This window comes from Nannobrachium achirus, assembly GCF_963921795.1.
Source record: "Nannobrachium achirus genome assembly, chromosome: 4".
NCBI classification, from domain to species: domain Eukaryota; kingdom Metazoa; phylum Chordata; class Actinopteri; order Myctophiformes; family Myctophidae; genus Nannobrachium; species Nannobrachium achirus.
Genome location: NC_137813.1, coordinates 11,360,330 through 11,381,959, shown reverse-complemented (window position 1 = coordinate 11,381,959; position 21,630 = coordinate 11,360,330). Strand labels below are relative to the sequence as shown.

Below are 21,630 nucleotides of genomic sequence, written 5' to 3'. Positions count from 1 at the left end.
GTGCGCGGTAACGTGCTCATTGCTTTTAGGGTCCCAGTTTTAGGCAACAGTGTTTTGCGTCCCGGTTTGAGTGGCTGGAAATATGGTCACCCTAATTTGATAGAGAGTGAAAAAAAAGACTGTATCAAGTACCTTTTACCAATTATAGAGGGTTTATGTGGTACCGGATATGCAGCTCGGCAAATAAAAGGTGAATTGATCCCAGTGCATGACGGAGGACGATATCACAATAAAGTAAATCTCCATGATACGATTATCGTGAGTGTTTTTTATCGCGATAAACGATAATATCGCTTATGGTTCCATCCCTACTATCTACCCAGCAAAATACTTAAAGGGGAGCTCCGGTCGTTTTCAAGGGCTTTTGTAACCCCATATTATCATATTCTAACATGGAAAACTAAAACAAATTTTATTTTGGAGGTAAATTGACATTTTTTTTGTAAACGCGAAGCTATGACCTCACTTCCTACGGCACTTCCTACAGCACCCATAATGCTTTGCGCAAGCAGCTGCACAACAACGAGAGCTTTGTAGTTTAGTAATTCAGTTCTTTGTTTGAATAGAGAAGGAAAGAGCTAGGCTAGGTGAAGGAGTCGCCGGTCGGTAGCCTATGGCTACCGAGGGTGAAGGAGGGGGGTGGCAGGTGGCAGGGGGGGGGAAGGGTAGTAGGGCTAAGAGACCTGCTTCGAGAGAGGGAAGGGAGAATGTGCCTGAAAAGCAGAGGAGAACGACAACAAGCCCGGAGGAGCTTGTAGTGTTGTTCAGGGTCAAAGGAGCAAAACCTGGGGATCCGGGATTCAAAGCAATTAATCCGCTACACATAGATGCAAACCTGAGGGGTCAGATAGGCAGGGGCTTCGTGGCCAAGGTATTATTTAATGGAGTACTTAAAGTGACCTGCTTTAATAAAAAGCAGTACGAGGACGCCATGAGTGTTGGCAAAGTGGTGACCAAAGTTGAAAAGCTAAGTACAGCTCCTAGGGAAAGTGGAGGAAGCAAGGGTGTGGTGTATGGAATGTTTGCTGGCCTGGCAGAGAAAGATATTTTGGACAATATTGAAGGTGGGGAAGTAGTTTCTGTAAAGAGGTTCAGGAGTAGGGATGGAGCCAGGGGGGACCCGCCGGTTCTCCTGACATTCAAAGAGAGTCAGCTGCCAGACAGAGTATTTCTTGGCTCTATGGCTTATCAGGTAAAAGAGTACATAAGACCACCACTGCGATGCTACAACTGTCAGAGGTACGGACACATCGCAGATGTATGTAGAGGAAAGAGAAAGTGTGCTAAGTGCGGGGGGGGATCATGAGATTAAAGAATGCGATGCTGATGCCCCTATGTGTCCTAACTGTGGGGGGAATCATGGAGCAGCGTACAGGGGGTGTGAGCACACTATTAAGGCCCGGAAGGTCCAGATGGTGAAGGAGCGAGATAAAGTGACTTATGCTGAGGCAGCTAAGAGAGCCACAGTGGAGTGTGGAGAGGAGAGAGGAGGAGGGAGTGTAATGCAGGGAAGCAAGAGTGTAGCGCCAAACCAGTACCCCCCGGACATGTTGATTATGAGCAGGGAGACATTTCTATCATTTGTGGTGGAGGTGCTAGCAGCTGCTAAGCAACTTTTTGCGAGAGAAAAGTCCAACAGTTCAGATATCGTTCAGGAAGTTGTGAAGATAGCGGACAGGTTTCTTGGTGGAAAACAGGCTCCAGCGAAATTACACCAGCATATTGCAGAGGTAAAGAAGAAAGGACAGAGACAGAGTGAGAACAGAGAAGGGGAAGAAGACATACCAATTGATGATGTGGGTAATTAGCGTCATAATGTTTTGTGTCCTCCAGTGGAATGCTCGAAGCCTAGTGAGAAATGGACAGGAGCTTAAAAAGTGTATTGATAGGCTTGAGAGGGAGCCAGAGATCATCTGTGTACAAGAAACATGGCTGCGGCCGTGCTGGGACTTTGTAATCCCTGGATATGACAGCTTGAGACTGGATAGGGCAGAAGTAGTAGGGAGGCAGGCAGGGGATGCTGATATATACCATGGGGATGTGCAACGTTTGTTAAGAATGGGCTGCAGTATAGGAGAGTGGGAATAAATGGAGGCCTTGAGTGTATAGCCGTGGAGGTTTGGGACAGTCACGTACAAACGGATGGCATTAATAGTGGTAATAACAATGGGGGAGGAAACATTCACGCTGAGCGTTTGAATGAAAATAAAAAGAGTGTGACTGTCATTAACTTCTACAACCCCTGTAAGCCTTTGACATTGTCAGATCTTGATGAGGTTATGGAGAGAACAAGGTGCCCGGTAATATGGGCAGGAGATTTCAATGCCCACAACCCTTTATGGGGCAGTGGGCAAAGGGATAGTAATGGGGGGGTAGTAGAGGACTTTTTGGATAAACATGGGTTGGTAATAATACATGATGGTAGACCAACCAGGTACGATGTTGCCAGGAATACTTCTAGTCCATTAGATCTAACGATAGTGTCCCCTAATTTGGCCAGAATTGGGGAGTGGGATGTAATGGAAAAATCTAACTTGGGTAGTGACCATTACCCAGTTTTGAGTAAATTTGGTAGAGACCTAAGGAAGGAAGAGGGAGAGGTGGTGCCTAGGTATGACTTTTCTCGGGCCAAGTGGGATGAGTATGAGGAAAAGGCAAAAGCTTAGTAATAGAGGTTGACAGTGAGGGCTCAGTGGATAGATGGAACAGTGCTATTTGTGACATGATCCACGACGCAGCCAGTGGTACAATCCCTAAGAAGAAAGAGCCTAAGGCTCGAAAGCGTGTTCCTTGGTGGAGTAAAAGGTGCGATGAGGCAATAAGAAATAGGAATAGGGCATATCGTAAATTAAAGAAATATCCAATGTATGAGAACGTAGTTGAATATAAGCGGCTGAGGGCCTTGGCAAGGAGGGTCATAAAAGAGGAAAAGAGAAATAGTTGGAGGGCTTTTTGTGAGCAAATAGGCCCAGAGACATCAGTGGGGCAGCTGTGGTCAGTGGTGCACAAAATGTCCGGTATATACAAGCAAAGGTCTATCCCAGTGCTGCAAAAGGGTGAGGTGGAGGCAGTGTCTAACAAGGAGAAAGCAGACATGCTAGTAGAAAGTTTTCAGGAGGTGCACATGCAGGTCAGAGACAGTAGGGGATGAGCGGGCTAGAAGGCGGGCAGAGGTATTGTTAAAAAATCTGTGGAAATTGCAGAGAAATGCAGAGAATGAGAGTTCAATTAATGTCAACTTTTCAATGAAAGAGCTGAGAGAGGCCATTATGTCTGGGGCAAATACCTCTCCGGGGCGAGACAGGCTATCTTATGTTCTGTTTAAACACCTAGACGACTTAGTGCTGGAAGAGATCCTAGCACTGCTAAACACAGTGTGGATAGAGGGGGTGTTGCCGAAAGAATGGAAACATGCGGTGGTGGTCCCAATATTGAAGCCGGGTAAGGAAGCGTCTGACCCTGGGTCATATCGCCCAATAGCACTTACAGCAGTACTTTGTAAAAAATAATGGAGAGGATCGTCACTAAAAGGTTGGTGTACTTTGTGGAAACTAGAGGGCTCTTTGTTGATTTCCAGAATGGGTTCAGGAACGGACGGTCCACGATGGAATCTGTAGCAGTATTGGATCAGGATATCAGAAGGGCATTTAGGAATAAAGAGGTGGTGGTAGGTGTGTTTCTGGATATTGAAAAGGCATATGATTCACTGTGGAAGGACGGATTATTGATCAAGCTATATGACCTAGGGGTAAGAGGACGCATGTTTAACTGGGTTCAAGACTTCTTAAGGGACAGAACCATACAGGTCCGGGTGGGAGGGGTAAGATCAAAGACGGTAGGAATAGAGAACGGTACCCCCCAGGGAAGCGTAATTTCGCCAGTCCTATTTAACATAATGATAAATGACATATTTGCAAACATAGGAGGGGGGTTTGGACTGTCCTTGTTTGCAGACGACGGAGCAATGTGGAAAAGGGGACGTAATGTAGCGTTTATCTTAGGGCAGGTTCAAAAAGCATTGCAGGCAGTAGAGGAGTGGGGGAACACTTGGGGATTTAGGATCTCAGCATCCAAGTCAAAGTATGTCATTTTTGGATTTAAAAGGAAGCTCCCTGAGTTGGGACTCAACATGTATGGGTCACCACTTGAAAATGTAAAGGTTTTAAAATTTCTAGGGGTTTGGTTTGAGGAAAGAATGACCTGGTCTGTGCACATAAGTAAAATAGTGGAGAGGTGTGGAAAGGTAATTAATGTTTTAAGAAGTCTAGCTGGGTGTGACTGGGGAGCTGACAGGGGGACGCTGGGGTTAATATATCAGGCCATGATCAGATCAGTGCTAGACTATGGTAGTCTAGTTTATGGAGCTGCGTCAAAAACGGTACTAGCCAGGCTGGATGTTTTGCAAGCCAGGGCGTTGAGGCTTTGTTGCGGGGCCTTTAGGACTTCCCCAGTACCAGCACTACTTATTGAGATGGGGGAAATGCCTCTATGGATGAGGCGGATAAAGTTAGGACTACAGTACTGGATAAAGACAAGTGGGAGTAGTCAAATCTTCCCAGCCAGGTGCCTGTTGCAAGAGGGAGAAGGAGGTAGAAAATATGAGCCGTTTATTTCCAGTATAAATCATTGGGCCAGGAAGCTAGGACTGGAGCAAGGAGGCATAGCAGAGCACTCAGTTTGGTCACCAACACCACCATGGTTGATACCTGAGCTTGATATAGAGCTCTCTTTCCTCCAGGAGGAAGATAAGGGGGAGGTGAGAACAAGGGTGGAGGAGTACCTCAGTGAGGCAGCTAGTGGGGGCAAAACACTAATCTTCACAGATGGATCTAGAGATCCAGTGAGTAGGAGGGCAGGGTTTGGAGTCTATGTGGACCAGATTGAATTGGAATATAGTATCCGAATATCGGACGAGAGCTCTGTGTTTACAACAGAATTACTTGCCATTCTTTGGGCAGTAAGGTGGGTGGAACAGGGTAGACCAAAAGGAATACAGGTCCTCTCGCCAAATTTCTAACTCGCCAAATGAAACCAAATGAATTTTCTAGGGCAGCTCGCCAACTAGCGTGGACATGTCGCCACATGGGTTAGGATGCCTCGCCAAATGCTCCAAGGACAGGTCGCCAAAACAGCTTGGATGGCTCACCCCAAAGCCACGGACTGTGATGAACAGTGGTGGAAAAAGTACTCACATGTTGTACTTAAGTAAAAGTATCAATACTGCACTGTAGATATACTCTGTTACAAGTAAATGTCCAGAATTCAAAATGTACTTGAGTAAAAGTATGAAAGTATTGGCATCAAAATGTACTTAAAGTACCAAAAGTAAAAGTAGCCTACTAAATGTTTGAAAATAGCAGATCTACAAGCTCACAGCGCGTCGTGAGCTTGTAGATCGGCTATTTTCAAATAGCCAAGGTATAAAATGGGGCTAAAGTGGTCCATGCATTTTTTTTATAATAGCCTATTCTATTTTTTATCGGCAAAGTAATTAGTAACTAAAGTTTTCAAAAATTGTAGTGGAGTAAAAGTACAATATTTGGATCCGAGATGTAATGGAGTAGAAGTAAAAGTATTGAAAATTGGAAATAGGCCTACTCAAGTTAAGTACAAATAGCTCAAAAGTGTACTTAAGTACATTACTTAAGTAAATGTACTTAGTTACTGTACACCACTGGATATAAACAATTATAATCTAACAATCAGGCCACTTGACAATATCTGCTCAGGGACAGCAGCATTATTATAACCATTAGCCTACTTACTATATAATATACTTTAACATATTATAGCCTACAAACAGCTTTCACTTCATGGATTTCTTTCTTTCTATAATGCAGGCGCATGACCCATTAATCAACACCTCATTTGACTGGACGTTTCATTGAAGGTGCAAAGTGCTTTTGAGAACAAAAGTTGATGATAGCCTTATGTAGCCTACATTCCATCCTTTTGAAATGTCAATGCTTCCAATTTGTTGATGTGACACACCTAGAATGTAGTCACATTTTTATGTTGAATTATTCATTTTATTTTGTGATTTGAAATGTATATAGATTGGAATTCATCTTGTCAGTAGGGGGCAGTATTTGATAAAGGTTTGATCTCAGAGCCAAACCAGAACATAATGTGTATCTATGTAACCAAGGTTGATTTGAAGTTTGATTTCTGGAGGAAAACTGTGAGGACCACCATTTGATGAGATTTAGGGCTCTATTATGATCCAGGTCTTATGCCTTATGCCTTAACTTCTTTGCCTTTTTTTTACTATTTTGAAAAACATTTTTAAATAATTCAAATGCTGATCTACATCTACACTGATCTACACTAAACAAAAGGCCAGCAAGATTTTTTTGTACATAGATTACAGCAAGATTTTTTTTGTACAGAGATTACAGCAAGATTTTTTGTACAGAGATTACAGCAAGAGATTTTTTGTACAGAGATTACAGCAAGATTTTTTTTGTACATGTTTTATTCTTTCTCCATTTTTTATTGATTTTTTACAGAGATTATAAACAGTGTTGTGAACTGTTCTTTTAACTGCATAAATAAACGGTTCAATTTGATCTCTTGCCATGTTTCCTTTCATATATAACTTTCCTCTCACACACACACACACACACACACACACACACACACACACACACACACACACACACACACACACACACACACACACACACACACACACACACACACAACACTCTTCATTCTTAAACACTTGTGCTCTTGAATAAGCCTCCACACACACACACACACACACACACACACACACACACACACACACACACACACACACACACACACACAACACTCTTCATTCTTAAACACTTGTGCTCTTGAATAAGCCTCCATGAACGTGTATCATTCACGGGCCCTATTCCCTACTGGTTGGCGAGCTGACTCAGGAATTTTGCGAGATGTCCTTTTTATTTTTATTTAAAAAAAGAAAGAAAAATAATAATTTGTCTTTAAATATAACAAAAAGACATGATTCTGTCTCTTTTGAATAGCTTGTATACATGATTATTGTGCAATTGACAGATTGTTAGTGATAGATTGATAGTATTGACATTGGTTCTCAGTTATTAAGGTATGTTTATAAATGGAAGTGGTACAGCCATGCACTTTGTACATGCATGTTGGATGGAGCAGGGACCCCCAAGGTAGGGGGTCCCTGCTCCATCTCCCCATCAGTTTGGGGGTCCCTGGCCTGAAAACGTTGAAGACCACTGTAAACAAACAAACAGAATGCATTTCAAATAGATCAGTGGTTCTCAAAGTGGATTCCAGGGACTCTGTGGGGTCTATACAAGTGTATACTGACAGTGTACAAATGGAACCAACATTTGGTTAATTTGGTTCCATTTGTATGCTGTAAAGAGTTAAGGGGAGACCTTGAAAATGTGAAAGTTTGAGAAACACTGGAATAGATTACCAAAGTGGAATCCATATTAATAACCAAGTCCATTGCTTGAAGTTTCTGAGGTAAATTAGTTAATGTATACCTCTATGAAATTAACTGTTATGGTTTATACACACCATTGACAATGGTCTAACGTTTTTACATGTGAAATTCATTCAAAAAAGTGTGTTATTTTGTGTCATATGGTCCTGGCCTGTGGCCATCCTGGCTATAGTCCAAACCTTTTACATATAGCCTAACTAGAGTATTAACTAAACCAATTAACCAAACCAAACCTGGTTCAGAGACCACAGATACGTTTATGAATACTTTATAAATGTAGATATTATAATGATTATGATCCAATATTTATCAGACAACCAACAAATGTATCACAAAGGATTTATTTTGTATAAACCAGAAGTAGGCCTACTAGAGGTCACACATTAAAAAAAACTCATTCTGGTCGATGTTCAAAGTGTTAATGATTTATTGATACATGAGATCCTAGAAAGCACTTGGCTTATTTACACAGGAAACCACTTAGGAATCTCATACAACATTGAATGACAGAAGGATAGAACACAGTACTATGCAGTAGATAGTCAGAAAAAAAAGAAAACAGTGCAGGAAAATTATATACAGTAGATATTTACAATAGAAGGGTCAGGGGCTGGGCAAGGTTTGTTTTTAACAGTTACGAGTGCTGCCTGCTGCCTTTCGGGGCGATTTTAAAGGATGTTGGGATTTACACTGCTTTAAGGCCTTCGGTAAGGTGTTACACATTTTGGTGGTATAGCAGAAGAACGAGTTTGACCCTTTGTTTGAGTTGACTCTGGGTGGACGTGATCTGTGGTGCTGCCTCTGGTGTTGTAATTGTGGACATCCTTAACGCTTTCAAAGTATTTTGTCAGGTACATGGGTATCTTAGTGGTGTAGTTTATCTTGTACATCAGGCCCATTTACAAGGCATTGGTTACAGAAATGAACTAAAACTAGGCTTTAGAACTGTACAAAGTGAAAGGACAAACAAAAATGACATCACATTTGCTTGATGACAGCATGTTTTTTAAAACGGGGTTCCCACACATTTTTACCAATTAATTTCCAAAACCTTTCCAGAATATTTAACCCAATTTCCAGGCCTATATAACAATAATTCAGCTCAATAACAAGTCGCTTACTCCTATGCGCAATGCCCAAAGACAGGTAGTGTATGCCAGTGGTTCTCAACCTTTTCAGACCATGACCCCAAAAATAATCATATTTTAACTGGGGACCCGGCACCCTGACGAGCACTAGTTGAGGAATGTTGTATAACACTGTTCTATTGTAAAAAATAGCAGATCTACATGCTCACAACGCCTCGCCTTACAATTTCTGCCTCTAATATTTGACAATTTGGCCCATGTTTAATTTGTAATTTCAGAGGTATTAGCAAAATCAATAACCAAAGACAATACATAGCTATTTTTTCAAGGACCTTCCAGGACCCTTGATAAATTCCAAAACTTTTACAGTACTGGAAAAATATTTTTCTAATTTCAAAATATTTCCAGGAATTTCATGACCGTGGGAACCCTGTAAAAAGCACCAAAGAGGCAAGACACACCAGTCTTCTTCAGATTCAAATTGAATCAACAGTATCAGATTCTCATATTTCTAACCTGAAGCTGCCTACTACTCAAACTTTTTTTCTTTTTTTCATTAACAAAAAAATAAAAGTAAAGAAAATACAACAGACGCAAAAGGGAAATGGGTGGGATAGAAAACCAGCAGTACTAGAGAGGTCCTAGTGGGAGATAGACCTATCAGTACTAGAGGTCCTGGTAGGAGATAAAACCAGCAAATCCCCCATATGTGTATATGCTTATTAGAAGCAGTCACATCCGACGTGGGCTTGGAGAGGACAAAGACAATGGGTTGGTTTGGCTGGGGCAGAAGAGAAGGAACCAGAAGGGGGAGTAGGGATAAAGGGTGAGGTGGAGGGAGGGAGGAAGAACAACACAAAATGAGAGCAACTTTAGCCAAAAATAGCCGATCTGCAAGCTCACTGTGAGCTTGTAGATCTGCTATTTTTGGCAAAGGGCTTTGGTGTAGAGGGGAAAAAGAGCAGACTAATTACAGAGTGAAAGTGAAGCTTATTAAGTATTGACGGTTCAAGTGGTTAAATATCTGAAAACACAAATTGACATGAATCCAAAATACACTGATGATTGTGCGGTCAGGCGATTAAACTATATGGAATCTATGAAAAGGTTGTGGGGGTCCCTGCTTCATCTCTATCTCATCTGGGTCCGTTGCCTGAAAACGTTGAAGACCCCTGATTTACAATATGAACCTGTGTTGTCATTCAGTGTGGTAATCTTAGCATTTTGCATGGATTCCTTGGGTTAAACGAGTCATAGTTAAAGTTACTGGTCTGTTCTAGACAAGCCTAGAGTTGTGTTCTGTTCCAGAAACAAGTTTAAATATAATTCATATAGTAGCTACAGTCTGAAATAGAGTATTTTTATTAGATGACAGTGTCTTGACATATAGAGACATTCTTTGAAATCCACATTAGATATTATATATATATACTCTATGCATTAGATGCACTTTGTCCAAAATGAATACATTTAATTACGCATTTGTAAGTGTCACAGACAGAGTGATGGAGACAGGCCATGAGACAGACCCACTTATAACTATGAGACAGACAGGCCTACTCAGAAATGGCTTTCGCCTACTTGTGGGTTATCAAACCATGTATGTATCGCATTTAAATTCCATTTTGATAGTAAATCTTCATTAACATTTCACGTAAAGCTTCTATTTAAAAAAAAAAGATCGGACTTTTCAGAACCCAATGCAAAGTCAATGGCAGACAGCCTCTGTCAAGATGACAAAACGCGAAAATCGTAATAACTAATACTAATGAGTAAACCAACAGTTTTATAAGAACAATATTGTTGTAACTAAGAGATTCGGGAAGGTATCTATATTTAATAAACACAGAATAAGAAGTAATAAGAAGAAGTCGCTATGGTTATTTCCTGGTTTAATGCGGTCTGCGGTGCGGTGCTCTCCGCTCCGGAGAGGAACAGAGGATTCAGCTGTCTGGAGTGGAGGGGGTGGAGCCAAAATGCGCGTTCATGAGATTAGACCCAACTGCAGTACCTCAAAACGGCCAACATGTCCTTTTGGTTTCAGGGCGCCCCCAGGAGGTCCGTGAAATGAGCAGAAAGAACGTTTCCGGTCTGGGCGCTAGCAGAAATAAGCCAGGCTCCAGCCTTCAAAATAAAAGTGCGGTAAATAATGTATATTTAAAAGACACAGATGTATTTAGAAGATGAGTTTATGATGAATGTCTCTATACTAGTGTACTTCTAATTGTCCCAACACATTTTCCAGGTTCTTTCAGATTGAAATTCGTGGAATGCAAGCAATTAAAGGCCACTTTAATTCCCGCACGCGTGCATGTCTCCAAAGTGGCGACACAAAGAGCCGTCTGCTCTCCAGCGCCAACTAGAGTCTGAAAATGTCAGAAAATTTCACTTTTTTGAGCGGGTGGCTGCACTGCAAAGCCAGCAGAAATTGAGGGGACGCCTCCCCCACTTAGCGGAGAGTGTGACGTGATAGAGGAGGTTTCCCCGCACGCGTGCATGTCTCCAAAGTGGCGACACAAAGAGCCGTCTGCTCTCCAGCGCCAACTAGAGTCTGAAAATGTCCGAAAATGTGACTTTTTTGAGCAGGTGGCTGCACTGGAAAGCCAGCAGAAATTGAGGGGACGCCTCCCCCGCTTAGCGGAGAGTGTGGCGTGATAGAGGAGGTTTTCCCGCACGCGTGCATGTCTCCAAAGTGGCGACACAAAGAGCCGTCTGCTCTCCAGCGCCAACTAGAGCCTGAAAATGTCCGAAATTTTCACTCTTTTGAGCGGGTGGCTGCACTGGAAAGCCAGCAGAAATTGAGCGGACGCCTCCCCCACTTAGCGGAGAGTGTGGCGTGATAGAGGAGGTTTTCCCGCACGCGTGCATGTCTCCAAAGTGGCGACACAAAGAGCCGTCTGCTGTCCAGAGTCAAATTTGTAAAGGCTATGCACTCCAGTGAACAGCATTTATCCATTTATTATGTTTTTATGTTATTAAAACCTTTCTTTTATGCCCAGAAACCTAATTTGCATTTTGTTTGTTCGTTTAGATACTTAATCTATATTTGTAACGTCCATATTATGACAAAATTATCCGTTTTCAACGTTTTTGCAATGGCTTTAGGGGTACTCTTATTCTGAAGAGATCGGCGCCGGAAGCCTTATTTCTGCTAACGCTATTTCTGCTCATTTCACATAGGCGCCCCCAGGGTTCTGGGGGCTTGGTTTTAGCATGAACGTAGTTGACTAAAAGAACACAGACTTGGTTGAAAACCGGCGAACTACTCCTTTAAGTAAAGCAGATAGACGGTAAAGTCCGGCTGGCTGTCCAGTTATCACCGCAAAGCGAGCTGCCGTAAAGCAGTCACTGTGAGAACCGCCCGCCAAAATTCTTTCTTTTTGTTTCATTTATTTTTTAACCCGGTGGGGGGAAACTAACAAAAAATGAAGGGACTCCTTCGGTTCAGCCACCGGGCGGTATGCACCCTGAGTAACCGTCAAGTCGCAGCAACCGGTTCTAACAAGGTATCAAATGAATAGTGCTGGTCGCAATGAATGCATTGTACACGTTCTTCTGTCTGTCTTGGATGCGGGATGCGGGATGCGGCTCTCCCAGGCCAGCAGGCAGCCAGCATCCTCACATCAATGACATTTGCATTATGTTAGCCCAGTCAACCTTTTTCACTCCAAGGCTCATTATTTATTCGGCCTTTGAGCTACGGACCACCATTTGATTAGATTTAGAAAACCTCTCAGACCCAAAACCTAGAATATTTTGTTGTCGCATACTAAGATTTTGTCCACAATTCCTTGCTGTATTGATGTACTAGGCTACAGGACTGATAAGAGGTCAATCAATCAAAAGTAACAATTCTTCTACATTCTTTATTGTGTAGACTAAATTAAGCAATGCAGATGTTTACTGGTCCATTTGGTTTCATTTTACACTCTCAAGAGTTAAAGATCTATAAGGGTCCATTTGGTTACCAACTCCATCATTTAGCTGGGGACCACCTGGAATCCCCTCAAGGACCAATGGTGGTCCCCAGACCACTGGTTGAAAACCACTGCTGTAGCATAACTGCTGAGAAAAATAACCAGTCCCTAGTAGGCCTTTGTCTTAACATAAATCTTAAATTTTCCACACAAATAAATGGATGAAAATACATTTAATATTGTCCTGTGGGTAGCATCTCTCTCTCTCTCTCTCTGTTGGGATGACTATCAACTCGAGCCGCAAATTGCAACACTAGATTTTATTTTAATCATCGGATGAATCTAGGGTTGCAATACTTCCCATAGGCAGCCAATGCATCAAAACAGTTTCTTGCTATCTGATTGTATTAAACGGCGTCAAACTCACCAATATTGGGGCTGTATGGAAAGCTTGGATTATCCTCTTTCTATCTGCAAAGTGTTTGTTTCATAAAAATCCACCGTAGACATGTTAGGAGCTACTTTCTATCAAGAAATTGGCTTCAGGTGATTATTTGTTCTAAGTGCTGGAGTTTGGAAGCGCTCGTGGGAAGTCACTCAGCGGTCCTGTCTGTGTACCAACTACCACCTGGTTCTAAATGTCACATAATGCAGGAGGCAACGGGACGTTGCGTAATGGAAGACGAGCGCTTCCAAAAATAACACTTAGAAAATAAACCATGTCTGCTCGGATTTCTTGACAAAAACTAGCTCATAACATGTCTACGGTGGAGTTTTATGAAAGAAACTCTTTGCACTCTTTTGCAGCTTTCCATAGAGCCCCAATATAGCTGAATTTGAAGTTGTTTATAACAATCAGATAGCAACACACACACACACACACACACACACACACACACACACACACACACACACACACAGCCCCTAGAGAGCGCAGCCCCCCCCCCCCCCCCCCGAGAGAGAGAGATTCTGTACAGTAGGCCTACACATACACTCCATGTATTTAAGTGATAATAAAGAGATAGTCACGTTTAAGTAATTAGTGCTTTTTTTTTTTTTTTTACTTTTTTTTTTAACTAGATGTGGCGGCCCAAAGGGCCGCGACCCTCTAGTTATTCTACAAGCCTTGTAGAGCAGCTATTTTCAAATAGCAGACATTTTTTTTAAAACCGTTGCCCCCCCCCTGGGGGTCTCCTCAGACCCTTTTTTGGAACCACTAATGGCGAATGCTCATGAATCCCACAACACCTTGATTGTTTCATTCCATATGTCAAAAATGCATGCACGCACACGATTCAACCATTTGTTTACCTGCATTCTCTCGAGACAGAGTCATGATAGCTTACGCTATCATGAAGAGGAAGGGGGACAGACTGAGTGGGCGTCCCCCTTTCTTTGATGATGGCTTGCCAGATTGGATTACCTGTGATGTGATAATTAAAGTTTTATGGGATTCTTGTGTCTTTTTAACACAGCCCAGCTTTGGTCTGCTGTTCGACATCGACGGAGTGCTCGTCCGGGGAAAGATGCCCATCCCTGCGGCAAAGAAGGCTTTCCAGAAGCTGGTCAACAATCAGGGTCAATTTAGGTTACCAGTCGTCTTTGTCACAAATGCAGGATACTGCCTCCGACAGGAGAAAGCAGACCAGCTCTCTCATATCCTGGGTGTGCCTGTAAGTAGATGCATGGGCAACTAGGGTTGGGACCTGGAGGAACCGGATCCGACATTGAGGAACCGGAACTGGTTCCATCATATTTGGAACCGTTTCTGCAACGATTCTATCACACTGTCCGAGCCGTTGTGTGGACTTCACGTCTGCTTTACAATTACAATACCAGTGGTTCTCAAATGCTTTAATGTCAAGGACCACCATAACTCTGAGAGTTTACAAATCGGGTTCATTTGGTTCCATTTGTACTCTCTCGGATTTACGGACCTGTACGGTCGTGAGGGCAGCAGTGGCCTAAAGGTTAGAGGAGCGCACTTGTTATCGGAAGTGTCTCGGTTTGATTCTCTGAAGGAAGAATCTAGGTGGGGAAGTTAATGGTCACCACTCACTCATCAGCAAGGCACTGAACCACCAACTATTCAGTGGCCAACAGTAAGACTGGTTGTACTGGTCAGCTTTAGACTTTTAGACTGCAATTTACCTCAAGTATAAAGTAAGGCTTCATGACCGTATGTCATGCCCTGAAAATTAACGTGTGAAAATTAATGTATGATACAGTAGGTCACATGGTCTCTCTCTAAACGGTCTGAAAACAGGCAGAGAGCAGCGCTTCTCGAAGACTCGCACTGACCAGGAAATTTAGGAAGTGGCCTCAACATAAAATGTATTTTGATTGTAATTCTGCGCATATAAAATATATGTACCCAATCGTATATCTTAGTTACATCGATATCATTCATGTGAACTAGTTTGTTTATGCTTATTCATTATAATGATCAAAATCGCTATGATGATCGCTCTGCTTGTCCGTCCGCCGACGTGCACCGCACAGCTAGCCTGATTTCAGACTCTACGCTAATCTGTCGGTAGATAATGCCGGTCTTATATAAGGGTCATTTGTGTACGGTGTGATGTCATACTGATGTCAGCAGTGTGACAGGAGATAAGCGACCAACGGTCGCTTATCTCCCGATTAGGGAGTCTTACTGGTAATAAAATACATTTTCATTTAAGGTGACTTCCTGGTTTTCATAGTGCAGGCAAGGGGAGATGGGCTGGCTGACAGACAGTACAGTAAAGGTGTGCCGTGACCGTGACGTCATCAATAATAATAGCTGATCAGATTTGATTTACCTTTTTTGTGTGTCTTGCAGTGATTAAAACCTTGAAATGAAAACACTTTTGCCATATCACGATATTATGATATCTCACATGATCACAATTAATCCTGTCTTATCACAATATTTATTATATTGCCCGCATACCTGCTTTGATGATCTGATCTTAGTGTTATTCTGTCTGCTGGCTTATGTGCAGTCCATTCATCTCCCCCTGTTTTTTGTTTTTCTTTTTACAGATTCCTCAAGACCAGGTCGTCATGTCCTACAGTCCACTGAGGATGTTCAAGAAGTACCATGAAAAGTGTGTTCTGGTGTCAGGACAAGGAGCTGTCGAGGACATTGCCAAAAAGTACGAAAGTATGCTTGAATCGTGTGATCTTGTGTCTTGATCTGTATTCTAGTCTCTGACTAGAATAATAATTTGTCTTTCTCTTTAGTTTGGGCTTTGAGAATGTGGTCAACATTCAGAGCATTGAAATGCTGAGGAAACCATTACCATTGCCGGACTTGGTGGATCAGGAGACCCAAACTCCAGTGAGTTAATTGGATGGAATTAGAGGGGAACTAAACCCGTTGGCTAGCATAACCCATGGGCACGTTTGTGCCAGTTTTGTGACTTTGCTGCTATCTAAAGCTTAAACATTATCTAAAGGGCCAGGCTGAACTTGTTAAACTGTGATATATGAAACACTAGATGCAGCACTAGATGCATCTAGATGCACACTAGATGCAGCACATCCCATGTGGAACCGAAAAACATACAGACTACAGTAGAATATTGTCGCTGTCGGGTGAAAAACTTGTATGTCCAAAACTGTTTGTTTTGCAACGCCTCGCACCGCGAGGCGTTGTGTGCTGTTGTGTGCTGTTTTCACTACTTTTGTGCGACAGCCTTGTATGATGAAGCAGGGCTTTACTTTGCGAAAGAACGTACACATTTGAAACTTAGAGATTCAAGGTTTCTGCCCGACAACGACGATATACACTTGTGACTGACACTCACTATTATGCTCAATACATGGTGTCACACACATACACACAGAAATTGAATCACCTGCTCATCCAACATGATGTACACATTAGAAAATGCGTTCTATTTGCAAAGAAGATATACAGTTGTTGCACAATGTAATTATTTTAGTTGCCTCTGGAATTTCCTGAATTGTATTAACCATAATAACAATAACCATTTGTAGTAACACATTCCACTGTGAACTATGTCCAATTAGATTGTGTTCTTTCTTTCAGTCCACTCCTGTTGGCAACCTTCCTAAGATTGAAGGTATGTGCTATATGTCTATATAACCTCAACTAATCAGCTGGCATTGTCAAGGTTGCTAAGGAACATTTATCAGCTAGGCGATCATTTGTTTATCACATACCCACAGCCTTATTTATTAACAAAGACAATGACAAAACAGCATTTGATCAACGTTTTAATTGAACATAGACTGAAATCATATATTAACATTATGGTCAACTGCCCAGAGTCCCGCTAGAATTCCCAACAGAGCGAGGATGGAGTTGATTGAACATAATTATGGCAGGTGTTCTTGGCTGCTGAGCTCGCAATTATGCAATACGCAGCCATTCTGCGAAATGACAAAGCTCGCTGTTTTCCACTTGGCTGATTCTCAGCCTGTTGTTTGGGGGGTTACCCAAATGATTTTGGGGGTCCCCAGATGATTAGCTTATTGTGCTATATTGTTTTCTCACTCAGCAGTAAACAAACCAACATACAGTATAATTGTATCCACAACTTTCCAACATCCCATCGTGCATTGCGCAGAAGTTGCACGGAGCTTCCGGCGCCGCAGCCGAGTGTGATCTACAAGCTCACAACGGCTGCATCTGCGATGCGACGTGAGCTTGTATGTCTGCTGTTAACCGGTAGTGTGGTGCAAAAAAATCTCCAGTAAATTCCCGTGGACTGAGGTGGATACAGGGTATTTATTTACTGTATCTACCCGTTTCTAAAGTGAAACCTTTAATACCACTGACTGAAATGAAAATGTCATTGCGTCAACACTATTACCACATACTGAGTATCGATTGTATGAAGACATGATGTTGAAAATAGGTGACATGCTCCTTCAAGCCACGTGTGTCCCTCCATTGCGCACACAGCTGTCATCCTCTTTGGGGAGCTGTTCACTGGGGCCAACCATGGGGCCAACCTGCAGCTGATTGTTGACATCCTGCTGACCAATGGGAACCTGAGCAGCCTCCATCAGCCCCAGACTTTTCCTCACCTCCCTCTGCTGGCTTGCGACGTGGACCTCATGTGGATGTCCGAGGCGCAGTCTCCACGGTAACCGCATCAGCACCTGTCCTGCTATTGAAATGTTTTGGAAAAAAGGAAATCATTATCACTTTTCGTTCCTCCTTCATAGCCGCAACTAGTCACAAACATGTTGGCATATCAACAAATTATCGTTACATTTAATATCTATCTTATCTATCTTGTTTCCTTTCTTGTTCTGTTTCTGTTATATAATCTAGAGATGTTTCTCTTTCTGATTTGATTCTAGCCTTGCCCATGGGGCGTTCCTCTTGTGCCTTGAGAACATATACAAGAAGATAACGGGTCAGGAAGTGAGGTACGAGGCTCTGATGGGGAAACCCAGTGTACTGACCTACCGCTTCTGTGAGTTCCTCATCAGAAGCCAGGCCGTGGAGAGAGGATGGACGCATCCAATCACCTCACTCTATGCTATTGGGTAAGAACAACAGAGATGAACATTGAGAACCAGTGCTGCAGACCCTAGCGTCCCTGTTCTGGGGTGAACATTTGGCGAAAATGTTTGCGACGCGCTGTGAGCTTGTACGTAACATTGGCTGTTTTCTGCAGTGTAGAGGGAAATCCTGTACAGAATCATGTGATTTACTGAGCAGAATGCAAACGGATTTCTCAAGTGTATTTCATTCTACTACTTTGGCAGGTGACTTATTTGACAACTAAGGGCCTCAGGAGATGAAACGAGTTTGTGCACGATTTGAGGAATTTATGACCTCGACGATAAACAGCCCGCTGGCATTTGCATCGCATTGTAAACAACCGTGCCTCAACGTGTCGTTATAACCACGCCAGTTAACTTGGGGTCACATCGCGATAGTTTCCCGTTGCGTTGTACAGTGCTTTCGATGGAAAGTACTATCCACCGTCCCTGGCAGGATCACACTCACAGACGCGAACACAGAGAGACACAGCAGCCCCTCTCTCCCTCCCTCGAGTCCCTCCCCTCCCTCCTTCTCTCTCTCTCTCCTCTCGTCAGATTTCACCACAGTGCTGTCGGTGAAGAAGTCTTGTAGTGTGAACGGGTCTACTCGCACAGCGGGACACGCGACCCAATAATCTTCCAATAAGAGGATTGTGTAGTGTAAATGCTCATACGATCCGACGAAATAATGAGTCTTGTTGTCAGTGGAGGACCTAAATATATTATTCTGGCAACTTTTTGCAATAAACAGGGTTCCCATGGTCATGAAATTCATGGAAATATTTTGAAATCAGAAAAATATGGAAAGGTTTTGGAATTGATCAAGGGTCATGGAAAGTAATGGAAACACATTTAGCTGCGTAGTTTTTAGTTATTGATTTTGTTACAAACATTTTCTAAAACATGTATAACATTACACGAAATATGTAACATAAGTAGTTTTTCACCGAACGGGCTGCGTAATTGCAGCCTAATGTATGCAACTAGAAGTTCGGGAGGTTTCGCCGCCCTCATTCTAGGCTTGCACCCTTTGTGTGCTCGCAGCTGTCGCTTGATACAAACATCCATGGCCGTCATAACTGTCTGTACGGGTCCTTTTGGTTCCATTCTATGCTTTATTTTTGCTACACTGCCTGTCTTTTTGGCATTACTCAAAGGAGTAAGAGACTCATTATTGTGTTGAATGACTTATATATGCCTGGAAATTGGTTTAAAGATTCTGGAAAGGTTTTGGAAAAGTTTTGGAAATTCATTAGGGAAAAAGTGTGGGAACCCTGAATAAAGTAATCAAGTGATAGTTCAGTGCGTAGTCTCGCATGGCCAGACTGTTGCCTTCCACAAATTTAAAATGCTTCCGGTCGTACAGTCTGGAGCACTGAAGCTCTGGTCATGAGTGAGGAATAAAGCAGATGTGAAGCCTTCTCCGCACCTCCATTTTGTCTTTACAGTCGCGCAAATGTATCCTAATATAAATCAAAACCATGACCATCTAAGCATATACTGCATAGCTTGCTGCTTAGCAGGAATGGAAAAAAAAAAAAATCGTGAACGGAGATGCCAGCTTCTGTTTCTCGGATTTCAGGAGGTGTTGTTCCAGACTATATAGCATTCCGAGATTGTGGAATAGTTGTCTGGCTAGTAAGATTTGTAACAAAATATCAGGTTTGTGGCTCTCACAGCATATAGTGAATGAAGTTGTTGGCGAGCTTGATATTTGAGTGTAACATAATCCGTCACTTGTCTACTTTCACTGAGCTGGAATGTGCTATACCTCTGAGTCATATGATCTCATAAACCTTAAGACAGTTAATAACACATACTCTATCGTTGTTGTTGGGTGGAAAGTTTGTATGTCCAAAACCGCTCCTTTTTGATTATTCATTATTTCAATAGTGAAAATATCCGATCTACAAGCTCACAAATACTTTGCATCGCAACATGTGCCATTTTTACCATTGTAATATTTTTACCATTGTAATGATTTATAAAAAAACATTAAAGATAGATAGTGTAAAAGCGACAGGCTTATGGGCTCCTCTCTATGCTATGAGGGCTGCAGGGTTCTGCTGGGGTAACTGACAGGGGTATTTCTGCCTAATAGACCCCATGGGCAGTCCTTTGGGATCAATATAAGAAGTAAAATGAGCCTAGATGTTATTTAATGTAAAGTTGTCCTTTAACCCAGTGGTTCTCAACCTTTTCAGGCTGCGACCCCCAAAATAATCATATGTTAACTGGGGACCTCCCCACCCTGACAAGCACTAAAGCCCTTTGCACACAGGACAGTTGCGTTTTTTTCGTTTGCGGCATGAATAAAACGCATTGGATTTGGTGTGCAAGGCTGTGCGGAATCAGCGCTGCGGATCCAAAAAGGAGTCATAAAAGGAGTGATGAGTTTTTTACCGCATGCGACAAGACGCACGAATCGAACTGGGTTCGATCGAGAAAAAAACGCACGGCGGCAGCCACTCGTCGCACGGCTAATTCGGAGCTGGTGTGCATGAGGTCATAGAGAATCATTGTTTTCTTTTCAAAAAAATATATTTTCCGTTTTATCCGTGCGGTTAAACGCGCCTGTGTGCAAAGGGCTTAAGAGTTGAGGCATTTCATTTTGTATAACACGGTTCTATTGTGAAAATAGCCGATCTGGCGTTGTGAGCATGTAGATCAGCTATTTTCACAATTCCTGCCTCTAATATTTGACAATTTGGCTTAATGGTTTAATTTGTCATTTTAGAGGTCTTAAAAAGTCCTTAAATTGTCACTTCAGAAACCCTCTATACACTTAAACTTTATGTTGGTTTGTTTACTGTTGAGTAGGAAAAACTATGTTGCACATTAAGTGAATCATCCGGGGACCCCCCCAAAATAATTTGGGGACCCCCTCCTGGGGGACCCGACCCACAGGTTGAGAACCACTGCTTTAACCCTGCTCTTCTCAAATCCTCCGCAGGGACAACCCCACGACTGACATCTACGGCGCCAACCTCTACAACCGTCACCTGGTGGAGCAGGCCGCTACTGCCGCCGGTTCCTCCGCCACCGTCCTGCCCCGGGGGGAGGAGGAAGCCTGGGAGAGCGAGCTGGGGGCGCCCGCCGCCACCTCCTGCAAGTCGGTGCTGGTCTGCACGGGGGTGTACAACCCCGACGCGGGGGTGCCCTCGGACGCCAGCCACTCCATCAAAGAGACGGTGTTCCACGGCCACCGGGACTTCCGCTTCGAACCGGCGCTGGTGGAGCCCAGCCACCTGGTGCACGACGTGGCGGAGGCCGTCGACCTCATCTTCCAGCAAGAGAAGTTTGTGCCTTAGTAGATCACATGATGAGGGGGTCTCCAGTCTCCAGTCTCCAAATTATAGGGGTTTAAAGGAGTAATTCGCCCCCCAATTCTTTTTTCCTATCAATTGCACCACCCGTGAGTTTGTGGAGATTAGTCCTGAGACAATAATTTGACGAACGGGTACTTGGTTAATTGGAGACGCTGTAGGTGACTCTTTGAGTCAAAAATCTCAGCAAATTCATGGCTTCATGGGGTGTGTAATTGGTAGAAAATAAGTCATTTCTGGGGTAAAACTACTAATTTTTAAGTGGTTTAAATGGTAGGGTTGATGCAGGCCCGGAGGCCCTGGTGTTAAACCGCTTT

General features: G+C 42.9%; 1 protein-coding gene across 1 annotated transcript; it reads left to right on the top strand.

The window, feature by feature from the left end:
* Positions 1-931: 931 nt before the first annotated feature.
* Positions 932-21,298, top strand: LOC308282645 (haloacid dehalogenase-like hydrolase domain-containing 5; the record flags this gene model as incomplete). The annotated part of the gene is made up of 10 exons (XM_080723034.1): positions 932-1,064; positions 1,369-1,499; positions 4,739-4,840; positions 13,952-14,149; positions 15,504-15,616; positions 15,705-15,801; positions 16,516-16,549; positions 17,395-17,578; positions 17,799-17,987; positions 20,941-21,298. The coding sequence occupies 10 exons, from the start codon at positions 932-934 to the stop codon at positions 21,296-21,298; spliced, it is 1,539 nt and encodes a 512-aa protein (XP_080579160.1).
* Between the last annotated feature and the right edge of the window lie 332 nt (positions 21,299-21,630).